Source organism: Sinocyclocheilus grahami, unplaced genomic scaffold, assembly GCF_001515645.1.
Source record: "Sinocyclocheilus grahami isolate Dianchi unplaced genomic scaffold, SAMN03320097.WGS_v1.1 scaffold382.1, whole genome shotgun sequence".
Classification (NCBI taxonomy): Eukaryota; Metazoa; Chordata; class Actinopteri; order Cypriniformes; family Cyprinidae; genus Sinocyclocheilus; species Sinocyclocheilus grahami.
This window is the reverse complement of record NW_015505561.1, coordinates 2,088,091-2,100,364: the sequence shown is the minus strand read 5'-3', so window position 1 is coordinate 2,100,364 and position 12,274 is coordinate 2,088,091. Positions and strand designations below refer to the sequence as shown.

The 12,274-nt window shown below is 40.1% G+C and overlaps 1 protein-coding gene across 1 annotated transcript in view; it reads left to right on the top strand.

Annotated features, from left to right (window-relative positions):
- The window catches only part of LOC107549836 (CMP-N-acetylneuraminate-beta-galactosamide-alpha-2,3-sialyltransferase 2-like), a 3,180-nt gene extending 1,990 nt beyond the window's left edge, over window positions 1-1,190 (top strand). The window contains exons 3-4 of the mRNA XM_016231007.1: window positions 490-735; window positions 1,007-1,190. Of these exons, the coding sequence (XP_016086493.1) occupies window positions 490-735; window positions 1,007-1,190 (430 nt within the window). The remainder of the gene's footprint in view (window positions 1-489; window positions 736-1,006) is intronic.
- The last annotated feature ends 11,084 nt before the right edge of the window (window positions 1,191-12,274 follow it).

The window sequence follows — 12,274 nt, the reverse complement described above, 5'->3', positions numbered from 1 at the left end:
TTCTAACACGCCCCCACATATCTACCTCACTATGTGGAAATATTAGCATAATGCCGCCAAAATGTGCACAGCAAAGAAAGAAGGCGTGGTTTCAGTAACCGCAGTTAATGTTGAAGCAGCCATGTCAGGGAGACGCTGTGTGTTTCTAGGCAAAAGCAAAAGCACTTTATTTGGCCTTCCGGAAGTAGATGCATTTAGGAATCTTTAAGATTACTTACAACAGAACAGCAATTCATTTTATAATAAAAATATACAGCTTTCAGGCATACAATTAACAGAATTGTAATGTTAAACCAGATGTTTAATGCCAACATAGAAAAACGCTGTTAGAGAACACAAGCATGTGAAATGACTTTCACTAAAAACCTCATAGTTACGGAGATAAAGACCTTTTGACAACTAGCTCTAGTCTCTATTCTTCATTCATAATTCATTTTATTTTTATAATTACCTCTTGAAATGGTTCACTACTATAAACACTTTTACGAGAGTGGATATTATACTTAATTCTGATGCTAAATTAATTAATATTGTCATACAGGAGTTACAAATTGTACCAAATGCCGGCAACTACACAGAGGTGGTGGATCAGTTGTTTCCTCTCTTCCCTGATAAAAAGCACTACTCAGACGCCGGTCCAGATCGCTGCAGAACCTGTGCTGTGGTGGGAAACTCTGGGAACCTGCTGGGGTCCAATTATGGTCCTCTCATAGATTTCCATGACTTTGTCATGAGGTAGTAAATTAGATTATATTGGCATGTATTTAGTTGCTTGTAAGGTTGTCTTTCACTCTTTAAGTTAACGAGAGTTTAGAGAATAATGAAGCATCAGTGTTGATGGAATGGATATCTTGTGCATTTATCAACTGAGGCTGTGGTTGAATTCCTTGAGTCATGAGATCACATTAGATCAGGTGATTCCAGATTTGTGATTTCAAAAGATGCCTTAAAGGCTTTTCATTAAAATATCATGCACACCTCAATCTCCTTATTGTTTTTCTCTCAGGATAAATAAAGGCCCGACAGAAGGTTATGAGAAGGATGTGGGGTCAAAGACGACTCACCGGATTGTGTATCCTGAGAGCGCCATGGACTTGGACAACTCCACCCATCTGGTGCTTCTTCCCGTTAAGATTCTGGACATTCAGTGGTTCATCAGTGCCTTCACCACTAAAAACATCACACAGTAAGAATTAAACATACATTTGTGAACGATGCACTGTTAAAGAAGTTCCCTTTTGATACTACACTCGTACTGCGTCTTTGCTAGACGCTATGGGAAAAAGTCATTTTCTGAACTGAAGCCTTTTTCAATCACGCAGTGAAACTGCACGGCTATTGGTTCGTGCAGTATGTTTTAAAAACGAACCAATGACTCGGCAGCGGTGCTGCACAAACCTATGGCAGTGAAGCCCACCAAAATGGGTGGAGTCATCTGGCTATATAAGCTGCCGCTTCGCCATAGGATTCAGATTTCTTCTCCTTCAGCGATGATGACGTTCTTTGCATCTCCGCTGACTGAAGAGCCTGCTCGTTGTTGACACGCCTCGCAGTGGAACGACTCTGCCCGCCTGATTCAGCACCTTTCACCGCCTTCAGCGATGATTTCTACGGCATTGTTTCAAATGCCGCGCCGTTACTGTGGTACGTGCAGGGCTCCCTTGCACGCCGATGACGGCCAGTTTCCTGCTTGGGGAAATCCCACGCCGAATCGAATTGCTCCCACTGTGAGAGCATGAGTCTCGCCTCTCTGCGCTCGCGGATAGCTTTCTTTGCTGAAAGCGACCCTGCCCCTCGCGCCCTCCTGTTTTCTTCCTCCCAGGAAGCTGTGAGGAAAAAACAGCAGGGCAGAGGATCTCAGCCCTCGGATGCGAGCGAACTTACATCGGCTCAGTTCCCGCGTACCTCGCTCTCTCCACACAGAGTGATCTGGTCTCGTTCGGTGGGAGTGACGAGGAGCTGCTGAATGACAGCCTGTCATTAGCAGCCTCGGACTCGGAGGAGCTGTCGGGCTCGATCGCTGACCCCACCCCCCTGCTGCCGTCCGAGCCCAGCGACGTTATACCCGGGACGGCCGCCGAATTACTCCATGTCCTCTCGAAAGCCGTCGAAGAGCTGGGGTTGGAGTGGTCTCCGCCGGAAGAGCCCTCCCACAGCCATGTAGACGAGTGGTTCCTGCCGGGGCGCCGTCAAGCCCCTCGCCAGCGATCCTCTCCTATTTCTGCCCGCCTCTGCTCTGCTGCTTCATCCGCCCTCACCTCGGTCTACGGCACTGAAGGCAAGGGGTATGAGAAGTTGCCTCCACTCAACGAGGCAGTGGCCGCGCATCTCTGCCTGCCCGCTGTGATCGGCTGGAAGGCTAAGGCTGCCCATCCATCTAAGCTATGTAGGGTGACGTCAGCCCTCGCTGGTAGCGCCTGCTCCTCGGCTGGGCAAGCGGCCTTGGCACTCCACTCAATGGCCGTGCTCCAGGTCTTCCAGGCCAAGCTCCTCGCCAGCACAGACGAGTCAGGTCCGGACCTCAGCTCACTTGCAACATATCGATGATACTGTACTTCCTGCAGGAGCTGTTGGACAAGGGACTCTCCCCGTCCATGCTCAAGGTCTATGTGGCAGACATAGCGACTTCTCATGCCCCTATAGCGGGCCAATCGGTCGGCAGGAACAACCTTGTTGTTCGTTTTCTGAGGGGAGCCAGGAGGCTAAATCCGCCCTGGCCTCTCACTGTCCCTACGTGGGACCTGCCCACTGTTCTGAGGGCTTTGAAGGGCCCTCCCTTCAAGGCGCTACAGTCTGTTGACCTTCGGTTCCTGTCATTTAAAACCGCTCTGCTCCTAGCACTAGCATCGTTCAAGCGAGTGGGGGACTTGCAGGCGCTTTCTATAAGCCCTAATTGCCTGGAGTTCAGGCCTGGCAACTCCAAGGTCATCCTGAAACCAAGGCATGGCTATGTACCTAAGGTGCTCTCGACTCCATTCAGAGCACAGGTTATCAACCTCTCTGCGCTTCCTCCCTCAGAGGAGGACCAGGAGTTTAATTTTCTCTGCCCCATTAGGGCTCTGAAGGTCTACACTGAGCGTTCTGCCCAGTTTAGGCAGTCGGAACAACTCTTTGTTTGCTTCGGTGGCCACGCTAAAAGACACCCGGTCGCAAAGCAAAGACTTTCTAAGTGAAAATTTTCTGCTATTTTGCTAGCCTACTCTTCTTTGGGCCTACAATGCCCCGTTGGAGTACAAGCCCACTTAACTAGAGGCATCGCCTCTTCGTGGGCGTGGTCTAGCGGCGTGACCATTGCAGAAATTTGTGCGGCGGCCGGCTGGGCCTCGCCGTCCACTTTTGCTAGGTTCTATAACCTGGATGTCCCTGCCTTGCAGGCAAGGGTTCTTCCTGCTTAACTGGTGCGCAGTTCGCTCTGAGTGCATTTTGGATGTAATATGCCCAGACCTGTCAGAGAGCTTACTTGTGCACTCTCGGCCCCCATGGGTGCAGAGGCTGTGCAAGTCTTCTTGAACAATCACTCGGCTGGATGAGGTCATAATGAAGCTAGCCTGTTAAGCCTGGAGGAATTTATTGTTCTTGTTTTCTTGGGCCCTGAGGTGCTTAAGACAAGAATTATCATTGTCGTTCCTCTGCCATGGCACAGCGTGATTGTACTGTTCTCATAGTGTCTAGCAAAGATGCAGTACGAGTGTAGTATCAAAAGGGAACTTACTCGGTTACAAACGTAACCTCGGTTCCCTGAGATACAGGAACGAGTACTGCATTGCTAGACGTGCCATGCAGCTGCACAACTCAGTCGTCGCTTCAGTCGAAGTAACCTGAATCCTATGGCGAAGCGGCCGCTTATATAGCCAGATAACTCCGCCCATTCTGGCCCATTCACACTTCGCTGCCATAGGTTTGTGCAACACCGCTGCCGAGCCAATGGTTCGTTTTTAAAACATACTGCACAAACCAATGGCCATGCAGTTTCACTGCATGATTGAAAAAGGCTTCAGTTCAGGAGAAAAAATTACTTTTTCCCATAGCGTCTAGCAAAGACGCAGTACTCGTTCCCGTATCTCAGGGAACCGAAGTTACGTTTGTAACAGAGTGCGTTTTTGGTCTGCTCTTTTTTTAATATCATGAAACATTGCCTTTAATCAGGGCAAATTTTTAAATACTTGTTTTGTATGATGGACTCAAGAAAACTTTTTTTATTTTAATTACAACTAAAGAACCTCGTACAGAGTTAATATATTGTACAGAACTGTATGACCTTTTCATAAGCTAAATGTTATTGAATGTTTAATAATTATCTGTATCTGCCAGTTGCAACCTCCATGAAATAACCTTTAAATCAGCCATGGAAGTTAACTCAAATACAAACAAATCAGCAGATTTATCCATATATTATGTCAATTAAACAAAAGGTTTTATTAAGTGAAACTCAGTTTTATGTGGTCATATTTGACTCACATATTGTTAAACACAACTATGACTATGGTTGTGTTTAAGTAATGGAAAATACATAAAATTAAGTTAATGTGTAAATGACGTGCCTCATTTGTAAGTTACTTTGAATAAAATTTTGCTAAATGTAAATGTGTTCTATGTCAGTTATGTCTATGAGTGTTGTTGTTAAAGGTTAAAAAACAGTCTGCAAAAACATTTTGGCTTAGAGCCAATTTTAACGAATGCTATGCGCACACTTTGAAGGAACCATAGCATTTTTCTGAAATGATTATGCAACTTTCTGTGTTCACACAGCTTTTGTCTGTTGATATCTTATTCTGTTACAGAACATACACAAAAGTGCCATCTACAATCAAAGCAAATAAGGACAAGGTGAACAACACAAACTTGAAACCAAACATGAACATGAACATCATGTTTCAAACATGAAATCAAGCAATCAATCAGTCAAACAACAAATGTTAATTTGTTTTGATTTGCATGGTTTACTAATACTACCTAATTGAAATCTTGATATTGTAGACTCAAAACATGATATTAGAAAGGCATGTTTCATAAATGTCCTGATTTATTTCTGTCATTGTTTTTAGGTGATGATCCTCCACCCAGAATTCATAAGATACGTCTATGATAACTGGGCAGAAGGGCATGGCTTATATCCATCCACTGGTTTCTTAACACTGATATTCGCTCTTCACATCTGTGATGAGGTAAAACTCTCGTTCTGAGTCTCAAACTGTGTGGCATTGCATTGCCATCATTATTGGGGGGCGTGTCCGGTGTTACAGTGATCTGAATGTACCAGAATAGAAACCCCAGTGTAAAGGCATCAGCAGAGTGAGAATCCATTTGCAGCTTTATTTAAATCATGGTCGTACAGGCAGGGTCAATCACCAGCAAACACAACAATAGAGGCTGGGCAAATCGTAATCTAAAAACAGGCATAAGGTCAGGACAGGCAGCAAACATTCAATAAACAGTTCACAAGTAATCAGAGTCCAGGGGCAGGCAGCAAGGAATCACAAGGAGAATAAACTTTCCAAAGATTGGGAGCGGGAGGAACTGCGGGAGTCTCGTTTGTAACTCCCAGAATGACAGCAAATATTTGATTGTCGGTGTTATCATGAATAAGAGTCCAGACAAAATCAAAAGGCCTTTCAGGAAAGTGTTATCATTAATACTAGAGGAGCTGAACTCTAGCATGTGCTCCCATGGATGGAGATGATGTCATTTTCCAGTTCCTAGATAATTTATAATAACTGTGAATTATGTAAATTTTATGTCTAAGATTATTGTCATTTTAGAATTTTTATCAGAATTACTGCACTTTAACAAAAGCACAAATCAAGAGATCATCAACTCGCATGGTTTGTTCACAGATTTAATTGCAGCAAAACAGCTCAAACGACAGCGTGCGGTGTGAAAGTATGGAGTGAAAGAAAACAGACTGCATTACACTTTTATTCTCTTATAATAATAATAATAATAATAATTGAATACTGTTATTTTTCATTTATGAGACACTTTGTTAGTAGCTTGCACCTGCGATTGTTGATGAGTTAGTACACTGTAAGAACAATATGCAGAAAAATGGAAAAAGTGCTAGTAATTTTCCAGGGCATTATCCGTTATCCGTTGTAACCCGAAAACACAAAATACAATGCGTAATTAAAAATGCAGGTACAAAAACCTGTGGAAAAAACAATCCAGAAAATTCCTTTATATTAACACTGTAGAGTGTGCATTATTTTTTACGTTTCGTAGAGTGCAGCATACTAGCTAACTACTAATAAACTGCTTTAAAGTATAAAACTTAAATTGTCATCATTCAAAAATGTGTAAGTTTTCGATAATTCAATGGATTTAAAAATAGTTATTTATATTTTAATATTATATTATGCATTTATATTGTTACGAACAAATCTAAATTACCATATATAAAATATATGTTTTTGCTGAGATTTGACACAATTTTGCATCGTGATTACGTAATAACGTCATCACGCAGTCATCACAACATCATTTAGCAACTTTTAGCAACAAATCAACCTTCCTTTAGTAACTTCCCCTAAAATTAGTTGGCAACACTGAATCTGAGATGGGGCCCCTGGGTTGACAGCATTATCACCAAAGCACAGCAGAGATTGTATTTTTTAAAGAAACTGGTGTCTTTCCATGTTAATAGCAAAATACTTGTGATGTTCTATTTTGCTTTCATTGAAAATATTTGTCTTTTGCAGCATGTCTGTGTTATCATGAATAAGAGTCCAGACAAAATCAAAAGGCCTTTCAGGAAAGTGTTATCATTAATACTAGAGGAGCTGAACTCTAGCATGTGCTCCCATGGATGGAAGATGATGTCATTTCCAGTTCCTATATAATTTATAATAACTGTGAATTATGTAAATTTTATGTCTAAGATTATTGTCATTTTAGAATTTTTATCAGAATTACTGCACTTTAACAAAAGCACAAATCAAGAGATCATCAACTCGCATGGTTTGTTCACAGATTTAATTGCAGCAAAACAGCTCAAACGACAGCGTGCGGTGTGAAAGTAAACAGACTGCATTACACTTTTATTCTCTTATAATAATAATAATAATAATAATTGAATACTGTTATTTTTCATTTATGAGACACTTTGTTAGTAGCTTGCACCTGCGATTGTTGATGAGTTAGTACACTGTAAGAACAATATGCAGAAAAATGGAAAAAGTGCTAGTAATTTTCCAGGGCATTATCCGTTATCCGTTGTAACCCGAAAACACAAAATACAATGCGTAATTAAAAATGCAGGTACAAAAACCTGTGGAAAAAACAATCCAGAAAATTCCTTTATATTAACACTGTAGAGTGTGCATTATTTTTTACGTTTCGTAGAGTGCAGCATACTAGCTAACTACTAATAAACTGCTTTAAAGTATAAAACTTAAATTGTCATCATTCAAAAATGTGTAAGTTTTCGATAATTCAATGGATTTAAAAATAGTTATTTATATTTTAATATTATATTATGCATTTATATTGTTACGAACAAATCTAAATTACCATATATAAAATATATGTTTTTGCTGAGATTTGACACAATTTTGCATCGTGATTACGTAATAACGTCATCACGCAGTCATCACAACATCATTTAGCAACTTTTAGCAACAAATCAACCTTCCTTTAGTAACTTCCCCTAAAATTAGTTGGCAACACTGAATCTGAGATGGGGCCCCTGGGTTGACAGCATTATCACCAAAGCACAGCAGAGATTGTATTTTTTAAAGAAACTGGTGTCTTTCCATGTTAATAGCAAAATACTTGTGATGTTCTATTTTGCTTTCATTGAAAATATTTGTCTTTTGCAGCATCTGTTGGTATGGTGACGCTACTGAAGCTCAGAAAAAGTGTTTAAGGGAAATAGTTACTATAGCTAGTAAATTATTGGGCACTACAATGCCAAAACTTGAACAGATTTACAGAGATAAAGTGGAAAAAAAGGCAGGAAGTATTGTGACTGATTTAAAGTTCTGAAAGGTGTTTTCGTGGTTTTTGTCTTGTGAGTCGCAGTGTTTTTGTACGCATTCGTCGCGTCTATTTGTTTCTAAGCGCACATATTGTCGTGAGTTTCTGCTCGATGTCGGTGGAGACACCTGTCTGGTCCAGCTGTTCCCTGATGCTGCGTGGTTTAAGCAGGTAGCGTTGTTTCAGCACATGGCTTTTGGTAATACCAGCAACTCTAGTTTAAATGAGTACAAAGACATTGTGCTATTTCTCTCAAAAAGTTGTGAGCGAAGCAGACACTGGACAAGAATGAATAAGAGGCTATGTGTGGGCATGGGGTTTCGGCCATCGACCCACCGGGGAAATATTCCAAGGAAAATTGTCTTAGGTCATTTACAGGAAAAAAAATAAAGAAATAAAAATGGAGTGAATATATGCTGCACATATAGGCCTACTGATGGGAAGTGTACGTGCAAAAAGACAAACTGCTCGTGGCACAATGACTCACCATGACTCTACTACAGTCATCAAACATGCTGCTGGTTTACTGTCATGCTTGCGAATGTTGTGATTATATTTGTACATTTCCTTCAAGGAAAAGTTGACCTAAACAAAAAGATTCTGTGATTACTCAATTGACCCTTTGAAACAAGATACCTTCTGATGTTTCTTCATGTTTACTGCATGCTATAACTAGTAAAGAGGAAAAGATGATCGGTTCATGTGCCGCTTGAACTGAGGAGCTACAGCGATCTGTCACAACACATTAAAGAGCCGATCGAATAAATCAAAGTGAATCGCGAACACTGTCAGATCTTTGTGCAAATCCATTTGACAGATTAAATCAAAAGAGTGACTCATTCGTGAATCTGGCATCGCTAGTTCTTATTCCAAACCGCTGATGGAAAACACTGAGCAATATTGCTAAAATATAATCAGAGAAAATGGTTCCTTCCCAAGTCAGTATACAGTAACATTCTAACCAAAATGGCTGCAGAAGATTTTCAATATTGAGTCATTTTTTTGTGATTTGGAAACTCTATGTTTGCATTGTGTGAAAAGAGCTGATTGGACATTCTTAAAAACATGTCTTTTTTTATTCACAGTCACAAGGTCATGTAGATTTTGAACAGAATGTTTGTTTAGGGATGAACTACACATTTTCATAACAAGTGCTCTGGCTAAGACAAATAGCATTTCAAGTATGTAAAAGTGCCAAAAGCAATTGAACTGTAAATTCATACTGTAGCAAATGTTAAACGCCGACAACAGTACATTTCGTGCCTCTGGCACAGCTATAGGCCTATTTCACATTTTAAATAATCTCAAATAGTCTATGCTGAGCAGCATTTTTGCTATGCAGAGCAACATTTTTATGAAGCTGGGAACTGAAAAAAATGTAGTTTTTTAAGTGCTCCAAAACTTTACCATTTGCAGGCTCAGACCAGACAATATCATGTTAAACTTTACAAAAAATACTTTTTAAAACAGTCTACTTATGTCTGTATTTTCTTCTTTCAAAAGCATTGCATAGTTCTCTTGACCTGCTCTTGTCTCGTGCAGGATCAGATATACAGCATCAAATAAACATCTGAACCCTTGTGTACATTAAACTGTAATATGAGGCATGTGCTTTTGTTATTGGGTGTAAAATTGCTGAAAAGAATAGGCCAATGCTTGTTTTATAAGGTGAACAGTGTGCTGTTCAGGGCAACTGGGTTGTGATATTGTCCCATGCAGGGCCGTTTTTTTAATGGATTTGGTTGGGCCTACATGTTATTGGCACAATGGTAGTAAATTATTAATCATTCAATTGTTGATTCTCTTTTAATATTTCTTCTAAAAACCTCACTATACTTATAGTTTGGAAAGTCTTCCCGTTTTGTGAAATTCCAGTCCAATGGGTACAGTTTGCCTCAGGACTTTAGTTTACATGGAGCCATTCAATCTGGTTTTATTCAGCTTCACCACACAATCTTTGTTCACATATAGGCCTAATGTCATATCGAATTCAGATGGATCAAGCGCTGGTTATCACTTCAATGGAGTGGTGAAAACCATCAATCCAGTTCGTCAGCACTGTGCGGGAGACACCTGTCTGGTCCAGCTGTTCCCTGATGCTGCGTGGTTTAAGCAGGTAGCGTTGTTTCAGCACATGGCTTTTGGTAATACCCGCAACTCTAGTTTAAATGAGTACAAAGACATTGTGCTATTTCTCTCAAAAAGTTGTGAGCGAAGCAGACACTGGACAAGAATGAATAAGAGGCTATGTGTGGGCATGGGGTTTCGGCCATCGACCCACCGGGGAAATAGTCCAAGGAAAATTGTCTTAGGTCATTTACAGGAAAAAAAATGTAAGGCGTGTAATCGGCAATCACTCATGTGTTTGCTCACAATCCAAGATGGCAGCTCGTCAGTTTGCTGGTGTTAGTACTTGTCTCTGTTTATTTTGATTTTAGTGTTTTAAGTGGACTATTGACAACCTTAAATGTGGTGTTGAATTTAAAGAAGAGAAAAGAAAAGTAAATAATCTTCTTTTATTTGAATTGGTCCAGCTGTCAACGCCGTGTTTAATTAGTGAGCTGTGGCCAGCTCGTGCTCCACGGGGGATTCAGCGTGCTGCTTCCGCAGACCGGTGTGTCTCAAGTCATCCCAGCTTTGCGTGATTGTGCTGCCTTTTGGGCCTGAGTCTTGGCGTTGTAAACCCACTAAGTTCTGCTTGATTGGGATTTGGATTCGTATCTGACTGTCTCTGTTGCAAAGTTCACGTTTGCGTCATCGCACAAAGCCATCAGTCTACAAGTTGTTTCCTTCAAGGAAAAGTTGACCTAAACAAAAAGATTCTGTGATTACTCAATTGACCCTTTGAAACAAGATACCTTCTGATGTTTCTTCATGTTTACTGCATGCTATAACTAGTAAAGAGGAAAAGATGATCGGTTCATGTGCCGCTTGAACTGAGGAGCTACAGCGATCTGTCACAACACATTAAAGAGCCGATCGAATAAATCAAAGTGAATCGCGAACACTGTCAGATCTTTGTGCAAATCCATTTGACAGATTAAATCAAAAGAGTGACTCATTCGTGAATCTGGCATCGCTAGTTCTTATTCCAAACCGCTGATGGAAAACACTGAGCAATATTGCTAAAATATAATCAGAGAAAATGGTTCCTTCCCAAGTCAGTATACAGTAACATTCTAACCAAAATGGCTGCAGAAGATTTTCAATATTGAGTCATTTTTTTGTGATTTGGAAACTCTGTGTTTCCATTGTGTGAAAAGAGCTGATTGGACATTCTTAAAAACATGTCTTTTTTTATTCACAGTCACAAGGTCATGTAGATTTTGAACAGAATGTTTGTTTAGGGATGAACTATACCTTTTCATAACAAGTGCTCTGGCTAAGACAAATAGCATTTCAAGTATGTAAAAGTGCCAAAAGCAATTCAATTGTAAATTCATACTGTAGCAAGTGTTAAATGCCGACAACAGTACATTTCGTGCCTCTGGCACAGCTATAGGCCTATTTCACATTTTAAATAATCTCAAATAGTCTATGCTGAGCAGCATTTTTATGAAGCTGGGAACTGAAAAAAAAGTTGTTTTTTAAGTGCTCTACATGTAGAGATCGAATATTCAAGTTGTTTATTCGTTTTCTATCCCTGAATGTAAAAACGAAAAATTAAGCCGGATTCTTGATTTTTTTGTTTTGTTTGAATAATTGAAAAACGAAATATGTGCCCGTTTTTCATTTTTCAGATTTCAATATTAAAACAAAAATTGATTGGACGGAAGATACCCTGATTCCGAATGTATGAGGAAGCGCTTGTGCGTTTGTATGCGACACATTTAAAGACCTATTTTACTGGAATTTGTTGTTTGTTTATTTGTTTTTAATTAATTAATTAATTAAGGAAACAAACACCTCTGGCACACAAAAACAAGATTTTACTCAAGATAGACTGAAACCTGAGATAATGGATCAACTTTCTTGTTTTATAATGACTGGCTTTTGGAAAGAGTGATGTAATTTAGTCCTATTTTTAAAACAAAAGCAATGTTGTTGTTTTCTTACAAAGATACATTTGCATTTCAAAACAAATAAAAAATTATTCAAGCAAAAAAAAACATATCTCTATTTCCTCCCATGAAATGCATGAGTTTTCTAATGCTGATCAATGTGCATGCATTGGCGCATTGTCAGTGTTAACCAAATTCATCTTGCTGCTCAACTGTCCAGGTTTTATGGTCACAACATCATCTTTTTTGCATTTGAACAAGTCTGATTAAAGTTAATAGCCAAGGTAGTACATATCCCCCCC